The 19852-nt window shown below is 36.5% G+C and overlaps 1 protein-coding gene across 1 annotated transcript in view; it reads left to right on the top strand.

Annotated features, from left to right (window-relative positions):
• Window positions 1-19852, top strand: part of ATAD1 (ATPase family AAA domain containing 1) — a 45058-nt gene that overhangs the window by 13711 nt on the left and 11495 nt on the right. The window contains exons 3-6 of the mRNA XM_059170268.1: window positions 2971-3069; window positions 5010-5130; window positions 10642-10842; window positions 14686-14792. Of these exons, the coding sequence (XP_059026251.1) occupies window positions 2971-3069; window positions 5010-5130; window positions 10642-10842; window positions 14686-14792 (528 nt within the window). The remainder of the gene's footprint in view (window positions 1-2970; window positions 3070-5009; window positions 5131-10641; window positions 10843-14685; window positions 14793-19852) is intronic.

Here is a 19852-nt window from a genome sequence, read left to right as displayed (position 1 = left end):
TGTTTCCTATTTCAGTGTATTTTTGAGCTTTGTAGCCATGATTTCCTCTGTCCACACTTAAGAGTCTGTTAGCTATGACGTCTGTTAAAAAAAAAGCCTTAAGTTTAATTACAGTTCACCTCTGGTTTTTCACCCTTAACTTCTTAATGCTATCTCTAACTTTCTAAAATTCTTCTACCAAAATAACAACAAATGTTATGAATCTTTCAAAAATTGAACAAAATGTTTCTTTTTTGTTACTCTTTTTCTCGCATCCCCTCTTTTCCCATTTTAGACAAAAATACTAGTTCACTCTTTCCTACCCTACTTCTTAATCTTGTTACAAATACTTTACTTGGGAAAAAAATAAAATAGAGTGGAAGGATAAAAAATACAATGAAACAGTTAAAAAAATGAGTGTACAGTAAAAACTAAGTTTCCCTCCTACCTCTGACCCCCTGCCCCCTGCCCAGCCCACCATTTTTCCTCCACAGAGTAACAACTACTTGGAGAGACTCACTTTAAAAACCAAACAAAAGTTGGCTAACTGGAAAATATAATTGTTATTGAGTTGTAAATGATAAAGCAGTGCATGAATGTAAGCTTTTTTTAGAGTGTATAATCATAATTTTGTTCTTGGTAAAACATTTTTTAAATAGAGGCTCACTCAGTTAAAGCTGTCAAAGCTAGAAACAGTTGGATAACTTCTGGAACAGTTTGGAATTGTTATGATGTGTTTTGGGGTCCTTTCTTTTTATTTGTTAACCATGTTCTTTCCCAAATGAGGATTGGTGTTTCAGCAGAACATGAGCTCTGGAATTAGATCAGGGTTTGAACTCTGGAAATGCCAATTTCTAGCTCATAATCTTGGCAGCTCTCCTAATTTCTTTGACCCTTAGGTTTCTCACCTAGAAATAAGCATAGTAATAGCTACTTCTCAGGATGATTTTAAGGGCTGATTGTTAAAAAAAAGAAAGAAAGAAAAGAAAAGGAAAAATAAAGAAAAAGAAAATGAATTTTGCCCAGTAAGCATTAATTTCTTTTTGCTGTCAGTGTTGTTAATGCAACTTGAAGGTATTGTTAAATGGGACTGCTTTTGTGGGGAAAAGATTTTAGGTAAATTTTACCGAAGCATTTTCTAGCTCTATACTTGTTTAGGAAATCCCAGATATAAATAAAGGTTGTTAGTATTTAAAGCAAGGGGCAGTTGTGGCCTAGAGTAAAATTTTAAGAGCAAATAGCTAATGGGGAAAAAAAGCAGGGTTTCTTAACTCAGCAATGCTGACATTTGGGGCCAGATAATTGGGGAGGGGCAGGCTGTTCTTTGCCTTTAAGAACGCTCAGCAGCATCCTTGTCTCTTCTGACTAGATACCAGTCGCACCCTGTCCCCCCAGGTTGTGATGGCCAAAAGTATGTCCCCTGAGGGGCAAAATCACCCCTGGCTGAAAAATCAGTGTTTACTGCATTGCCTAGAAAGAACACATGTGGGATGGCTTCACATTTATAAAAGCAGAATGAAAAAGAAGTGTAAATTGATGTTATTACAGATTCTAAAATAGGATACCTTTCATAGCTGACGCATGAAAGATTTTAAGTCAGCCAAAGAGAAGATATATATTAATAAGGAAGAGATTCAAAAACCTTGGAAGGGTTACTTTATCCATTTCTTTAGTAATTTTACAGGGGAGAGCTAAAGAGGAAAAACAGTGTGGTTCATAGCACTTTTGAAAAAATGCTACGTTACAATCATATGATTTATCCTAATTTACTCACACTTATCCTAATCCTCCAACGAATCTCTGACTATACTGCTGTGTGATATGAATTTCATCTGACGCAGGAATACTCCCTGACAAGAACAAGATCTTATAGAATCAAAGTATTTTAGGGGGTGCCTGGTTGGCTCAGTTGGTGGAGTATGCACCTCTTGAACTCAGGGTCATGAGTTCAAGCCCCACGTTAGGCATGGGGCCTACTTAAAAATACATAAAATAAATAAAGAATACGATATGATTTTTTTTAAAGTATTTTAGGAAAATGGAACAACAAAAAAATTCAGTCTTTATTTCTAAATATGCTCACTTAATTGAAATTTGAGTGTGTTTTCTAGAGATTTTTGAAGACTCCTTAGTGGTCACAGACTCCTGTCTTATAATTGGGGACAGTAAGGTCATGTGGGTTAGAGGATGGTCCCTGGAGTTGGGTCACCTGCATGTGTATTGTACCTACCTCATAAGCTTGCTCGGGGGATTCAGTGAGTTAATCTATTTTCAGTATTTTGGCATAATACTCAGCATGCTCAGTAAATGTTTATAACCATTTATTTAAAAATTTAATCAAAAGCTTTAATGTGTTGGTAAAGCTCAAAGGTTTAAAGCTAGTTTTGCCCAGTTCTAAAAATAAATGTAAGTATATTTCTAATTTAGTAGTATTTTTACTATCTTTGGTTGCCTAGTCCCAGGAATTGGCTTTAACTAAAAAGGACAGCTTCTCAGAACAATTTGAGATTTGATAGATAGGGGCATCTGGTGTCAATATATGGGTAATTTGAAGTTAGGCACCTGTTTTCAGAAACCTGTTTCAAGGAAAGAAACTTCATTTGTCAGTTTTTTGATACATTTAACTCCCCTGTCTTTCATTTTGAGGTTTCATCTCCACCTGTCATGATAACCCTACTAGGAAAGACATCATATTGGACCATGGAGTCTCATTGGAGCAATGGAAGGCCCTCCATGTATCTCTTCAGTCATGTGCCCTGTATTTTCCACTTCCTAGGAGCTGGTTTAAATTCCTCTGATTTCTATGGAGTTGGATACTCAAATCTACCTGAGGATTTACACTGGGGAAAGATGAGATCAAGGGGCTTAGAATTTCCCTGGAAAATTCTTGTATGTCTGTTCATCACTCTTTAGACTTCACAAATCATCTCCTTTGGAGTTCCAGTACCTAAATATCAAACTAAAGGAAGTTGCTTGTTTTTTTCGTTTTAGGCAGAAAAATTAATGAAACAGATTGGTGTGAAAAATGTGAAGCTTTCAGAATATGAAATGAGTATTGCTGCTCATCTAGTAGACCCTCTTAACATGCATGTACGTATCTTTAATCTTATTTCAGATTTTTTTGGTCTAGATTTTTGTGTCAGGGGTCCTGACAATGACCAGGTTTGATGATTGTTTAGGAGGAATCACAGGAGTCCGCATAGCTTTGTGCTCATAGGTACGATTTCATACAACAAATGGATACAGGACAAAATCAGCAAGAAAAGAGGGGCTTGGGATGAAATCTGGAGGAAATTAGGCACAGGCTTCCAGGAGTCTTCCGCTGTGAATGAAGTCACACTCCTTCAGCAACAAGTTGTGAGAACACATGTAAAGTGCCCTCCACCAGGGAGGCTCCCTAGATACTTATTAGTGCCCACGGTTTTAACTGGGACTAGTCATGTAGACTATACTTCCTAACATCTCCCCAAATTCCAGACTTCCAGAGGGAAGACAGATATCCACTGTAAACAATTTTGTTTGCACAAAAGTTGAGGCACAGTGAGGTGTTCTTATTGGGGAGTGGTAGGAATTCTCCCGAAATCTGAGTTCCCATACTCCAGCCCGGGCCCTCCTTGCAGGCAGGCCTTTCTATGGACAACAGTCTGGAGCCTGCTGCGTTAATTTTTTTTGGCATACACTTGTTTAGATAAACTTGTACTTTAATTCACCTTTTGTGGCATATAAGTTATGTGGATATTTGATTTTGGAGTCTAAGTGTAGATTTTCATGATAACGTATGGTAGCCAACACAAGATTCTGAATTCCAGTTTTTCTGTTCATGGCCTTGGCAAATTATTTCCTCTCTGAGTGTCAGTTCCCTCCTGTATAATCCAAGGACCCTGTGATGCCTATTCCACTTACTTCAAAAGGATGATTTGAACATCAGATTAGTGTAATTTATAAATTCTAAAATTCAGTGTATTTTATAACAAACGTAAATGAATTTTGTACAACAGATATAAATAAATAGAATACATACGATATTCCTATCTCTAAATCTGGAAAAAGAAAAGTCTAAGTCTATAATGTCTTTTAGTATCCATGTGCATGGAGAAATAGAAGTCCCCGGAAGAAATCCTCCATTTGAATTTGATCTATAGATTTACAGTGAAACTTTCTAGGCCCTACCTGCTTTCACTTTTGAGTAACTCTGTATCAATAGACTCTGTTTTTTGTTGTAGCTACAGTGGAAGTAGGTGATGATTTGTTTCAGATTTGGCTATGGCTTTTCACTTTTTTTTTTTTTTTTTTTTAAGTTGTAGGGGAAGTAAATCATTGGTAATACTGCTTCTGACTCACCCTTTCTGCAGTCCCTTTACTCTGTCAGGTTAGAGCTAGGTTGATGTTTTTTACTTAGGTCTTTTTTAGTTAGTTAATTCTCCCCTCTACCCCTCATACCCCAGATTTTTTAAGTTGAGTCAGAAGGCTTTAAAATATACACGCTGTGTTTATTTTGAAAATATTTATCTCCTGTTTACTATTTATAAAGACAGAAGTTTGGGCACAGTTTTACTTTAGATTAATAAAATTCAAAATTCCAGTTTTGTGTGACTTTATTTCTAAAATCTATTCCTGTTATATTTGACAGTATCCTGTATGAATTAGGGGTACTCCTGGTAAGCTCTTCCCCATCACCCAGCACTGACTTAACTGTCTGAGTTGGTTCTGGGTTTTCTTGGCAGAGTGTCTCCTCGTAAGTGGAGTGAATTCAGTTTATTAGATCTATGTAGAATTCTGAGCAGTGGGCCTGGTGCTCCCCCCCCTTTTTTAAAAATAGTAGATAGTTGACTATTAAGTTCCTTTTTGTAATTTCCTAGTTGTTTAGCAATTTAATTACTGCTCTGAAAAGTCTTTACTCACATTATATGTTAATCTTTTATTATTTATGTATATTTATCAGATTAGGGTTTACCATTTGGGGGGGATTTTTTTTACTTCATGGAGTGTACTTAAGTTGTAAAATCCATGTCAACCTTACCTTTCCCCAGGTTACTTGGAGTGATATAGCAGGTTTAGATGATGTCATTACGGATCTGAAAGACACTGTCATCTTACCCATCAAAAAGAAGCATTTGTTTGAAAATTCCAGGCTTCTGCAGCCTCCAAAGGGTATAGTACAAGATTATATTTGCTAAAGTATTAAAAATGTAGGAAACATTGAAACTTTCTGCCATTATAGAACTGGTATTATGGAGGGTGGATTTTCAAGAGAAAACTGAGATCTAGTGTGCAGTTTTATAAATAGTTTTAAAATAATTGCTCGTTCTTCAGCTTTCCAAATTTCAATAAAATTTTTTCCCTGTAATTACATGTCAGAACAACCCCTTTATTTCAGTCATTTTTACTACTTTCAAGTAAATAAAAATTTGGGAAATTGAGGTTAAAAAAATTCAGGTCGTGATACAGGTTCTTCTGTTTTCAAAGTAAGACTTCTTTTTATTGTTTCACAATTTAGTGATTTTTTTTTCTCTTAGTAATCTTAGTAATCTTAATCTTAGTAATGTTAATTGTTTTAATCTTAATCTTAATCTTAGTAATCTTAATTGCAGTGGAGTTTTAGAGTAAATATCGAAGTACAGATGAACTAGGAATTAAATACTACTTATTTGGGCGCCTGGGTGGCTCAGTGGGTTAAAGCCTCTGCCTTCCACTCGGGTCATGATCCCAGGGTCTTGGGATCGAGCCCCACATCGGGCTTCCTGTTCAGCAGGGAGCCTGCTTCTTTCTCTCTCTCTCTCTCTCTCTCTCTCTCTGCCTGCCTCTCTGCCTTCTTGTGCTCTGTCAAATTAATAAATAAAATATTTTAATAAATAAATACTACTTATTTTTAAGGGAAACTTCTTTATTCTTAGTTACTAGTAATCACTTTGAAAGTCCTGGAACTCAAGAATTGGAAATGCTTATTTAAAAAAAAAAAAAAAAAGAAATGTTTGTAGCTCCATCCTTAAATGTAGTACTTTTTTCTGTGTCCATTGAAATATTAATCATGTTTAAGTGTTAAAGATGATTCAGGTGATGCAGCCTAGGAGATAATTGGCAGATGAATGGAGATATGTTTACCACAGCTTTCAGATACAGATGCCACAGCAGAGCTTGATTTCCAACTGCTCTTCATTCTATGCCCAGCACTGCACAGGTTTGCTTTTCTGTTGCTAGTCGAGGCTGAAATCAAATTATTAGACACACACTTAAAAAAATAGGATCTATAGAAGTATCAAAATAGCATTATGAGTAAGTTATAGTTTCCTATAATCTTACTAGTTTTGCTCTTAATATCAAAAAGTGCGTTAAATTATATTTCAAAAGTAATTATGGCCGATATCTGTACATTTTCATGAAATAGGTAACTTTTGCTTTTGGTAAATAGAGGATGATAACAGTTACCACCAAAAATGACATGTTCTTTTCATTAACTAAAATAACAAAACTGTTTATTGGGTATTTCTTTTTATTTTTTAAAACAACAAAGCTCTCCCCCCCCCAATAAAAAGCATTTAGTTTAATACATTTTTTAAAATTTTTCCCCCAAAGAAAATGCAATTGATTTATCTGAGCCCAGATCAGAAGAGTAAAGTAAAAGTTTAATTATTCAGTTACATTCTTTACTACCCTTTTCCAGATCATTGGTAGTCTGAACAAGAAATAACTTTTATAATTTTTCATGTCTCAGTTTCACAAAACTAGTGATTTTAGAAAAATGAGTTGTGTTTCATATGCTATTAGAGAAAGCCCCTTTCCTCATCAGCGAGCTCTTAGCCCAGGTAAACGAGTGACTTCACTAGCTGGACTTGGCACAGTAAATACCAAATTATGAGATACTTCAGTGTTATATTTAAATCTGTTGCTAATTGGAAACCATTATCCAAAACTAGAGGTAGTTTCTATGAGTATTTCAAATTTTTGTAAGTTACACAAGTATTTCTTGATTATGTAATCCAAAGTTACACTGTTTGAGCCTTCTCAGCCTTGCATTTTTGGAAAGTTTTTTTTTTAAATCAGGAACAGAAGTCTGAAAAACCATTGACTGACTTTTTGACACGGAACATAAATTGGATATTCGTATACAGAAGCGGAGCATAAAATCAGTTGCATACCGTAACTTGTTCCATTTTTGAACTGGAAATAGGTTACCTAGGTTAGAAACATTGCTTTATTGCCAATTTTATGTTATCCCTAGACAGTTCATTGCTATCTAAGCCAGAAGTCATCACTGCCTCAAAGAATACACAAGGGTAATTTGATAATGACATACATACTAGCACATGAACTCATACAGTCACATAAAGGTATAACGTTTGAGCTGTCAGGCCAATAAATGGTCACAAGAACATGTCATAAAATATTAATGGTTGTATTAAAAAATAACCCTTTGTTATTCCAAAATTTACAATTAAAATTCTATCTGAATACTATACAGTTCTATAAACTCTTAACTTCCATAATCATTTTGACACAAAAGTTTTATGTTTGTGAATTTTACCATGTTCCTCTTCAATGGATCATGAAAATGTAGATAACTTAGAAAAATTTATTTTGAAAAGTGATTTTTTTGAGGCTGTAAAACCCTCCTTTCCTCCCTCCACTTCCTTGAGTACTTTGAATTTAAATAGATGTAGTTTTTACAGATACTTATTTTTCCACCTTTTGAACAAATTTTTTATTAAAGCTCAGAAGTCAATAAAGTATCTCGAAAAAGAAAAAAGTTGGTTACTAGTAAGGTATTTGTCACTAATGAGAATTATTTCAAATTTGGATCTTTTGTCCTAATTCTTTTCTTCCTCACCCTGAATATTTTATTTTTGTGTGGTGTTTATGAAGTAAAGCCCTTACCTAAACATCCATATTAAAGAGAGGTTTGAGTTTTGTAGCCTCTGCAAAGCACGAAGTAACAAGCACAGTTTTTTGTTTTATGGAAAATCGTTGTAAAAGTATCAGACTCAGAAAAACTAAAGCAACAGAAAAACTAGTTGAAGGGTTGCAAAACTAATAATTGAAGCCAAATGCCTCACATTCATTTGCAGGACCATTCACGGATGATCACTCTTCATAAACATGAACAAAAGATACAGAAGAGGTGCCACTTTTTAAATACTGTTGCTCGATTCTTTAATAATGTGCCAGATGAAACAACATGAATCTTGGCGAAGCAGCATACATACAGAAATGGGGATAAAGCAGTTGAATGGATAATTATAAAGCTAACACATGGGGTGCCTGGGTGGCTCAGTCTTTAAGTGTCTGCTCATGATCCTGGTGTCCTGGGATTGAGCCCAGCATCGGGCTCCCCGCTCAGTGGGTAGCCTGTGTCTCCCTCCTCCCCTTTCCCTCCACTGTTTGTGTTCTCCTTCTCACTGTGTCTTTGTGTCAGGTAATAAATAAAAATCTTAATAAAATTCAGGTAACACATAACTACCACCCACGTCAGGAAGTGACCAGTGACTGCCCCCTCCAGCCCCGCTACCTCAGCTGTCATATCGCTGTCCTCCAGCAGATGATGAAATCCCAAAGCTTTCATTACACAATAAATCTCCAGACATTAAAAAAAACTGCTTAGGGGAGCCTGGATGGCTCAGTGGGTTAGGTCCTCTGCCTTCGGCTCAGGTCATGATCTCAGGGTCCTGAGATCGAGTTCCACATCGGGCTCTCTGCTCAGCAGGGAGCCTGCTTCCCTCTCTCTGTCTGCCTCTGCCTACTTGTGATCTCTCTCTATCAAATAAATAAAGTTTTTAAAAAACCTGCTTAATAACCCTAATTACAATCCTTGAAGAGCGATTATGGGAAAAACTTAATCCTGCAGAAGTGCCAGAACTAAACTATTAGGAATAAAATATTCCAAGTGATAAGTGGATACTGTGAAACAAAGAGGACACTCTAAGAATACTTGCCTATGTTTGTAAAGTGACAGTGTAGCTGCAAAATCAACAAGATATGAGGACTTTTGCTCAATAGATGGTTCAAAAAAACCCCAAGATTCAAATAATAGGCATATAAAAATTGGCTCGTAGATCTGCATTCCATATTAAATTATCTGATCAAAATAACAAATGTAATAATAATTCCAAGCTTCTGCAGTCATCCCATATGTTTTCAGTTTGATTTGAATTAAATGACAACTATGTTCTGTATTCACATGTTCCATCCAGAAGAACAGTGTCCGTAGAGGGTTCAAGTTATAACTGACTTAGTTAAATTCTTTATACCTAAATGAACTTAATTAAAAACATTAAAGGACTGCATGGAAATATTAACGTGTTCTGGCAAAAGTTACTGATTTAAATTCTAAAATAGCTTCAGAAAACTTTAGGATGATTAAACTTGGCTTAGTTGAATCTTAAAGGAATTATTAAGACCACTGGAAAAATTGTACTGGAAGAAAAGTTTGGACATTATTTTGAAGAGTTTGATGTGAAAAAGGTTGTTAGTTTTCTTGTGGAATCGAGCTCAAGTTTCTCATTTTTTAAAAAAAAATGAGAATTGGGGCAGGATGGGATTTTAATACAAAATATCTACTTTTCTTATATCTTATATTTTATTTTTATTATATAATAAGAATGCTTCAGAAATCTCCAAAGCCTCTTCATTTTACCCCAGCATGCCACCTGTAAATATTGTCTTTTTAGATGCAGTTATATGAGAAAAGTAGAGGAGCTCTGAATTAAGCAAATAAAATTTAAGTCAGACTTGTGCATGGTCATGATTTTAGTATTAACTTACAAAAATGTTTCCTCATTTTAGTTGAAAAACAGTTGGTGATGATTCCCAAAATGCTTAAGACCTTGACCAATTTAGATCTCTCATATTTTTTTTTTTTTAAAGATTTTATTTATTTATTTGACAGACAGAGATCACAAGTAGGCAGAGAAGCAGGCAGAGAGAGAGGAAGGGAAGCAGGCCCCCTGCGGAGCAGAGAGCCCGATGTGGGACTCGATCCCAGGACCCTGAGATCATGACCTGAGCCGAAGGCAGCGGCCTAACCCACTGAGCCACCCAGGTGCCCCTAGATCTCTCATATTAAAAGAATTACCTTAAGTTGTATTAAGCAGCAAACTGCTATCAGTGGAGACTTTAGGTTAATAATACAGTTTTATTCCTTGGAAAATAAAACAGGAGTGACCAGCAGCTTTTGTTCCTTTTAAGAGGAGATCTTTATCTGTGTGGGAAGAAGCTCATGCCCTTTTGGCTGAAACTTAAATTTGCTGAATAACAGCGAAACAGTGTTCCGCTACAGTCTTTTGAAGAAGTTCTCAGTTTTCTCTGGGCTATTGTTAATGCACCATCATGCTGTTAGCTTGTGAAGGTGGGCGGTATTAGACCAAATTTTGTCAACTGTTGATTGAGGGGCATGAGTTTGGTTGTCGAAGTGATTGTCTTTAGTACCCTGAACTAGATCTTTCCATGAAGGGAGGAGGCATAAGCATGCTATAATTATAACCCCAAATGTGTGTCATCACAGACACTGAACTTAGAGAAAGTGGCGCTTTCCTTTTCTACTATTCAGAAAAGGTTAACAATAACAAGTGAATGTTAGGGAAAATTTTAGTGTGGACAGCATTAATATTATATTGGTTATCAAATAAACTAAAGCAAATAGGAAAAATAAAATAACGTGTTTATTTCCAGGTGTTCTTCTATATGGGCCTCCAGGCTGTGGTAAAACTTTGATTGCCAAGGCTACCGCCAAAGAAGCAGGCTGTCGATTTATTAATCTTCAGCCTTCAACACTGACCGATAAATGGTATGGAGAATCTCAGAAACTGGCTGCTGCTGTCTTCTCCCTTGCCATAAAGCTACAGCCTTCCATCATTTTTATAGATGAAATAGGTATGTGACTTTTCTATATGAGCATTTTAAAGCACCATTCTTTATTTTTTAATTTTTTTTTTCAGTGTTCCAAGATTCATTGTTTACGCACCACACCCAGTGCTCCATGTAATAGGTGCCCTCCGTAATACCCACCACCAGGTTCACCCCACAGCCCCCACTCCCCTCCCCTCCAAAACCCTCAGTTTATTTCTCAGAGTCCACAGTTTCTCATGGTTCGTTCCCACCCCCGCCCGATTTCCCCCAGCTCACTTCTCTCCATCTCCCCATGTCCTCCATGTTACTCCTTATGCTCCACAAGTAAGTGAAACCATATGATAATTGACTCTCTTCTGCTTGACTTATTTCACTCAGCATAATCTCTTCCAGTCCCGTCCATGTTGATACAAAAGTTGGGTATTCACCCTTTCTGATGGAGGCATAATATTCCATTGTATATATGGACCATGTCTTCTTTATCCATTCGTCTGTTGAAGGGCATCTTGGCTCTTTCCACAGTTTGGTGACTGTGGTCATTGCTAAAGCACCATTCTTAAGGGTGGTATTTCGACCACATTTAGTTTTTAACATTTATTAGGTCAAATTAACAAAACAAAAGGGGTAACCAACATCTCTGTATGTTCTGTATAATTTCCATGTTACAGAATGAATCATAATCTGTTCATTACCCTACTTGATCGTAATTTTCTGTTTTCTCCCTAACATGGGCAGCATACAGTGACATTACGTACCTGTCTACTTATGTGTATCGATCGGTCTGTTCAGGGTGGATCTCTGGAAGTTTGAGCCATTAGGTCATGTGATGGGTTCGTCTTCAACCTCACTCATGCCTGTTTTCACTCTCACCATTATACAGCTTCCCTACAGACTCTCTAAAATTTATTTTTTCAGACACTACCACTGATTTTTTTGTCACTTTAAAGAACATGAATTTTCTCATCATTGGTTTGTGTTTCCCTGTGTTGCTAGTAAATACTGCCATCTTTGAAATGTTGGGTTTCCTTGCTTTTAAATTGCTAGTTTTTCTTTGGGGTTATTTGCATTTTCTTGGTAATTTGTTGATGTCTTTATTATGATTGGAAATATTTTCTAGATGGGCTTGTGTTTTCACTTTGTAATAGTTTTTTTTTTTTTTAAACAAGGATTTATGTTCAGTTGTATTTATCCTTTTTTTTTTCCTTATGATTTATACTTTTTGTGTCTGGCTTACAAATCCCTTCACTGGCACCATAAATATTCCTCTTTTTAAAATATATAATGTGAAGTAGGAATCTAATTTCTTTCTTTTCCATATGGACAGCCAGCTTATAAAATAGATCATCTTTCCATATATGTGATGACTTTTATATAAGTGCACTTTTTCTGTATTTTATGGATCATCAGTATTTTTGTTCCTGGTATGGTAAGTCATAGTAAAGCTAAGTAATTAAAGCTACAGCTTTGAATTAATTATACCATTATATGTATTATGGGAGACTGTATAGAAAATTTTTCTCTAGAGAGAAAAATAGGTACAGGTATATAGTACTTTGGTTACTTCTTTGCCTTGTGTATTTCTCTCTTTATTACAACAGTTTTGGAGTTTGGGTGTGAATTTTGTACAAAGGCACATGTATAGCTAGATTTTTTTTTTTAAGATTTTGTTTATTTATTTGAGAGAGAGAGAGATCACAAGTAGGCAGAGAATCAGAGAGAGAGGGAAGCAGGCTCCCTGCCGAGCAGAGAGCCCCATGTGGGGCTTGATCCCAGGACACTGAGATTGTGACCTGTGCCGAAGGCAGGGGCTTAACCCACTGAGCCACCCAGGCACCCCGGTATAGCTAGATTTTTTAAAAAATTTTAACCTAAGATGCTTTAACTAGGAGTTGTTCAGTTTGCCTTTATTCCAATAGCTGATTTATTTAGATTTACTTCTATTACATCACTGTGCGCTTCTTATTTACCAGCCCAGTGTACTTTTTTTTTTTACTGTATCTCCTTTTCCCTGCCATAGTTTTTGAAGTTACATATTGTTTTTCTCTTAGTGAAACATTCAGCATACTTACTTGCCTTAAAAGTCTACCCTAACCATTTCTGCCCTCTTCCCAAGTAATGCAGGGACCGTACAGCTCTCGAACACTAACCACTCCATTCGTCTCTCACGTGCTAACATTTTCTTCTCCTTTGTGGCCTCCACACTGGTGGTGGTTTCTGCACTGGCAGTATTTGTTCAGAGATCCCACATTCAATGGCTTGTTTGCTCACTATTGGTCCTTGAATACCTGCCTTTTCTGGATTTAATTTCCTCCTTAACCAAAATCTGTTGAAGTTCTTTCAGCAGAGATCATGAATACAGTAAATTCTCTTTGGATGAAAATGTGGTATTTCATCCATTCTAAAATATACCATTTTGTTCCTTATATTTTAACCTCACTGAAATTGGGATAGCATATTATAATTGGCAGAGTTTTTTCTTCTTTAGCATTATAACTTAATTGGCAATATTTAAAGCTTTGTTGATGCATAAAATAATGGTGTATACATATATGTGTGTACATACATCCACTTCAGCTCTATCCTTAATTTTGAGTCATTTCCACAGTTTTATCATCGAGTTCTGTACCATATTTCATCAGTTCTAAAATGAAATAAAGTTATCATAAAATTCGGTTGTGAGTGATTAGACCCCACAGGCTCTCTGGAAGATAGGAAAATTATTCTTTTTTTTTTTTTTTTTTTTTTTTTTTTGACAGAGAGAGAGAGATCAGAAGCAGGCAGAGAGAGAGGGGGAAGCAGGCTCACCCAGACACCCCAGGAAAACTACTCTTGATTTTGCTCAGGCAACACAGAATTCTTATATAAAAACAAGCTGTATGCTAGCTAATGTCAGAAATGACCCAAGGAAACAAACTCAGATGAAAAGAGTTAACAGTATAAAGGTGTAGAATTTCAGACCACAGAAAAAACAAGATGTACTGTCTTCCAGGCCTTTTCATTCTAGGAGGAAAGTGTTCCCCCCCAACCTTTTAAAAGCATTTCATGTTCTTTTTAGATAATTGGGAAGACAGAAAATAATGCAAGAGAATATTTGAATCGTCCCTAAGTCTATTTCTGAGAGATAACTAAAGTGATTAGCATTTTGGAGAACTTTATTTGGGGGGTAAGATTCTATCCATTTATTTGAGAGAGAGAGAGCATGAGAGGGGAGGGGATTAGAGGTGGAAGCAGACTCCCTGCTGAGCAGGGCGCCTGACGCAGGACTGGACACCAGGACCATGACCTGAGCTGAAGGCAGTTGCAACCAACTGAGCCACCCAGGCAGCCATTTTGGAGTACTTTTAAAGGCTTTTTCACATTATAGAACATATACACCCATGCATGCTACCATGTGTGTTTGAAACCAATTTCTGTCCTGCATTTCCCACTTAGTAGTGTTTTGACATTTTCCAATGTCATTTTTCTTTATTTCCAGGAAAAGTATGTGAAGAAAAGAATGTGACCCCATAATTAAAAATATATAGGATGCAGATAACCTGGAAAGTTAGGGCCAAAGCACACAGACGCTCCTCTAAGACACTACTTGATATTCTTCAAGCCTCTTAGTACCAGAGTCTATACTTCTTTAAATATGTTGGCATGAAAGTATTTTTAGGAAAGAAATGAAGATTGAGAGTTGATTGCCTTTCAATTTGCCTGGTTATTTGCTAGAATTGTTAAATCAGACTTACGTGTGAAAAGGCATAGTTGAACCCTTCTTCTTTTACTCTTACACAAAGTTGGTGCCTTTTGATTAAGGATTTGAAATTACAGGAAGAGGAAATAATTCAATATTAATTTCTAAGGTTGAGGACTTTTTCCTTATAGACTCCTTCCTGCGAAACCGTTCAAGTTCTGACCATGAAGCTACAGCCATGATGAAAGCTCAGTTTATGAGTCTGTGGGATGGATTGGACACTGATCACAGCTGCCAGGTGCGTGAAAGAAATCTGCCACGAGCTCATGGCGGTGGGCATGGGGGGTAAGAGAAGATTCACTGGGCTACTTATAGGCTTTTTCAGAAAAGTTTTTTTTTTTTTAATAGTTACTTACTAAGTGATGGGGATCTGAAAGAATGGTTTGTGCACATTTTCGTCCATTTTGAGGGCTTCATGTTAAAGAAAACATTAAAAGATTACTTAAGTGCCTGAGACAAATACAACAGAGAAGAGAAAACAGGGTGAAGCCTCTCCTTGGAGTTTTTAGAATCCTCCTGCCAAGGGAAGGGAAATGACTAGTGACTGGATCCTGTATGCATGTTTCTTTAGACTCCTACCATAGATCTTCACTCTCCGTTCCTCTGTCCCTTACCTTCGTTTCATTTTGCGGTTTTCGTTAGTTGCTGGAACATACGTACTTTCCCACTTTCTGCCACATGCACCTTCCTCAGGATCCCAGTTTTGTAAAAGACATTCTTCTAGCCTGGGCCTTGTCTGTTCGCCCTGCAGGGCTGTGAGCACCAGAATTAGGGTCCCGTTGTATGCCCCGAAGGGAACATACCTGTGTTGTTCAGTTCACCTCTCAAGGTTCCCATTTTCTCTTAGTTCTTTGCACCTGAATGTTCCATACTTTCTTGCCAGAACAATAATGTATTTTAAAAGAAATTAAAAAAAAAAATTCACCTGGCATGTTTGTTTTTCTGCCATTATCATTGAAAATGGAAGTTCTAGAACCATTTTTGTTTTTGTTTTTTGTTTTTTTCATGAATCACCTATTTTATATCTCATGGAAAAGTATTAGAAAAGTTAATGATGTCCTTTTGCTCTTTTAACTTTAGTAGGTATTTTCTATTTTGTAATGTGTTTTTGCCCTTTCATAATTAGAATTGTATCTTTTATTGCTTCTAAAAAATTCAACCATTATTTCTTCAGATACTGTTTCCCCTTCAGTCCCCATGTGATCTCCTTAATGGAAAGCCAGTGGGATGTACCTTATTTATATTCCACATGTTTTAACTTCTCTTTCATATTTTTTGTCTTTGTACTACAGTTTGGGTAATCTTTTCATTCTTTTAATTTGCTAATTCTAGGTTCAGTTGTATCTCTTCTATTTATTCTTTTTATTGAGCTTGTTATTTCACTTATTATATTTTTCAGTTCTAGAAATTCTTCTAGATCCTTATGAAGTCTGCCAGGTCAGTTTTGATGGTCTCTTCCCCATCAACTCATGTTTCCAGCTAGATTAGAAAACTAAAGCCCAGGATCAACTAGCTGTGTGCCGCTGGCCAAATAATACAGTGACTCTGTATCTGAAAGGAGGGAGAACTGTCTATAAAAGGAAGGGTAGGATCCACCTCAGAACTGTTTAAGGTTTTAAGGAATCTCAGTAAAGTGCGTTTAACTAGCCTGGTATATATTTACTGCAGAAGTGTATGCTTATGATTTTTTTATTCCTTCTTTATTCTTATAAATATGTTAAAAGACATATTCTTATAAATATGTTAACATATTCTTATAAATATGTTAAATATGTTAAACTATGTTTATAGTCGTGTACAACAATTCTAACCTATGACTGAACATCTGATTCTTTCATTTGTTCTGAGTTTATGGTGGCTATTTCCTTGTGTGTTTTGTAATTTTGTGGGAAAATCATATTTGGTGGAACTTGGTGCCTGAATTTTTGGAACCTGTGTTGATTTGTCTTCTGCCAGATTTTTTTCAATACCAATAGGTAGATTCAGATCTGAGATCCATGTTATAGCAGGCAAAGAACCATGAAATCTCAGATTGTGTATGTGTTTTATGTGTTTATATGTCTTTCCAGAAACCAAAGCTTGACTCCACTGAATGCATTCATTTTCTAATATTTCACTGTCTTCAGGCCTTAGTACTTCACGAGTCCCAGCTTTATGTAGGGTGGCCTCTTAGCGTTAAGCCTGTAAGCTGTCAGTGTAGACCCCACTGTCTTTAAGATCTGCACGTTTCCACGTGGTACGTGGTCAGCTTCTCCCCTTAGGGATAAATTTCACTGCTGACTCAGCTCAATTGCTTTGCATTTTTGGAGATTTGTTGTTCAATCTGAGGTTTCTTAATACTTTATTATTTTTGTTTTATAGCCAGAGGGCTTAAGGACCTCCTCCATCCACCATATTACCATAAATCAAAAGTTAAAACATCCCTCTCAAGGAGAACATTAAGTCTTATGTGTCCTCCTTCTACATCCCCTTTATGAAAATACAGTTTCATTATGAGGGAAAGTTGCCTTTAGTGTTTGTTGGATGATTAGAGAAGAAAGCACAACTTAGATAAATTTAGGTGACACTAATGGTAAGAATTTTTATTAATAATAGGTGCTAATAAAGCTGTTCAATGGGAATACTTTACAGGTTCCCAAACACAGATTATCCTCCCAAGCAACAGTATTGAAAGCACTTAGTTAGCCTGTGTAATAGAAAATTGTTTCATATTCTTTCATAATGAGTGTAGTTTTAAAAGCCATGGATATTGGAGCAGGTGGGTCAGGCAAACTCCAGAGCACACAGCATGGTGCTGATATGCTACAACTTAAAACTGAGCTTTCAGAACCATAATTCTTCATTACATTGATAGTATTCAGTTTTTTCATTGTGATAAGTCTGTATTTGTAGGAGCAAATAAAGCCGTGGCTTTTGTTAAACTCTAGTAACTTTTTTTTTAACCTTTTCTGTGTGTTGAGGGGTCTAAAATTGATGTTGTTAACTTGAATATTGGTTTTAGACATATTCTTTCATATGAACAAGTTAGCTTTTCTTTAAGATTGTCTCTTCTGTGATTATGGATCCAGCCCAGTACCCCTGCTTTTTCTTGTGTGTATGATATGCCACAGTGGAAACAAAAATTGCTGAGTGGCCCAGGTCAACCTGTCACCAGTTCTGGAAATTCAGGTTAATTGATGACATGTTCTTCATCTGCAGAGACGTGACACATAAAAGAAAGATTGTAAAAAGTCTACTAAACGCTAATTTTTCTGTACTATAAAATTACTGTTTCTTCCCATTTTGAATTTCAGCTTATTTGCCCTAGAGTTAATGCATTGTATATAGTTTATCCGTTTTGACCTCTTAAAATTGCTCCTTCAAACAGCTTCTTTAAGTGAAACAGGTAGTTTGAATCACTCTAGCTTTTTTATCATCGTAAATATCTGTTCTCATCCTATAGGTATTTGTTATACCATGTTGTGCTAGGTTTTTATATGGAGCACCTACATACCTGGGGCACCTTTTTTTTTTTTAAGATTTTATTTTTTCATTTGTCAGAGAGAGCACACGCAGAAGCAGGCAGAGGCAGAGAGTAGCAGGCTCCCCGCTGAGCAAGGATCCTGATGGTGGGACTCGATCCCAGAACCCTGGGATCATGACCTGAGCCAAAGGAATGGCTTAATACACTGAGCCACCCAGGCGCCCCAGTTGTGCTAGATTTACTTAAATTTCTTGATCCAAATTTTTAGCATCCTGTCTTCCATACTGGCTTTAATTTTTTGTTTTAGGCTATTTGCTCACCTAGAATGTTTCTCAAAATACCCCAGTGTTCAGGTTTTTTAAAGTTCTGCCTCAGCCACAGTGTCTTTTGTGGTTCTCTACAATCTGATACGGTCAGTCTTCTATAAGCTTCCCACTTTGAATCTCCTGTAACACTTAATATATGCTCTATCTCAAAATGTACTTGTATTCATTCTTCATCTTGTGCAGTTCTTGTGATTTTTTTTTTTAAGAGTTTATTTATTTATTTATTTGACAGAGAGCAAGAGAGAGAACACAAACAGGGGCGTAGGGAGAAGCAGTCTTCCCGTTGAGCAGGGAGCCCAACGTGGGGCTCGATCCCGGGACCCCAGGATCATGACCCCAGCTGAAGGCAGACACTTAACCCACTGAGCCACTGAGGCGTAAGCCACCGAGGCGCCCCCCGCCTTTTGATCATGATGCCTGTCAGTTAAGTGTTGAACTCTTGATCTCCGCTCAGGTCTCAATCTCAGGGGCGTGAGTTCAAGCCCCAAGTTGGGCTTTATGCTGGGCATGGATCCTACTTTAAAAAAAAGAAAAGACTTCTTCGTTTTAGATTTCATAGAAATTTTACCTTATTCTACAGGGTGTGGAAAGTCAATAAATTTGGAAAATAAATAAGGGCATTAATATTTTTATTTTAGGACAACTTAAATACAAAATTACATTATATTTTGGAACTAACATTTCTCAAATATATGTTTGTATTTACATTTTTTCCCTCTAGGTGGCAACCTCTCACAGTTAAACTGAAAATTTGGCTCTGAATGTCAATAAATGTGAAGAGTAGAAGTAGAATATAAGATTTAGTGGATCTTTCAACATGTTCTGGAGTTAGATTGTTTCAGAAATCTAAAACCTCTTAGGCTGAAATAAAAAAGAAAAGTTTTCATTAGAATAACAGTAAATTTCATTTTGGGTAGCAGATGTGGGCCACTGTTGGATTAAACAGAAATACCAATAGTAATGGTAATTTTGAAGCCTTTCAGAAATTAATTTGTTTGGGATATTTTGTCTTTATTTGTGTTGAATTTTCATGTCCACGTCTTTTATAAGACATTTTCTTTTCTTTTCTTCCTTTTTTAAAAGTTTGTTTATTTATTTATTTTTACTAATCTCTACACATTGGGTAGGGAGCACATGACCCCAAGATCAAGAATTGTACATTCACTAACTAAGCCAGCGAGGTGCCCATTCTTTTTTTTTTTTTTTTTTTTTTTTTTAAATTCTACCCATCATTTTGATGTTTGCTCTTGTTCAATGTTTACTCTTCTTCTCTTGCCCTTGTTGAAAGTTTGATTGCTGGTGGTTGTATTACAGCTTTGAAAGGGTGTAACCAACAGTGCTGACACACCCATGAAGTGGTGATGCGAAACCCAGAGGGAAAAGTACATGCTCTCTCTTCCTACCGCCAGAATCCTTAGACTCAGGGCAAATGATTCCTTTATGTTAGTAGCAGCAGCCTTGAAGCCTTGAAGTATCGCCCCTGTATGGGCTCCCAAGCTGTACCATATG

This window comes from Mustela lutreola, chromosome 4, assembly GCF_030435805.1.
Source record: "Mustela lutreola isolate mMusLut2 chromosome 4, mMusLut2.pri, whole genome shotgun sequence".
NCBI lineage: Eukaryota > Metazoa > Chordata > Mammalia > Carnivora > Mustelidae > Mustela > Mustela lutreola.
The sequence above is the reverse complement of the archived record's forward strand: the minus strand, read 5'-3'. Positions and strand labels throughout refer to the sequence as shown.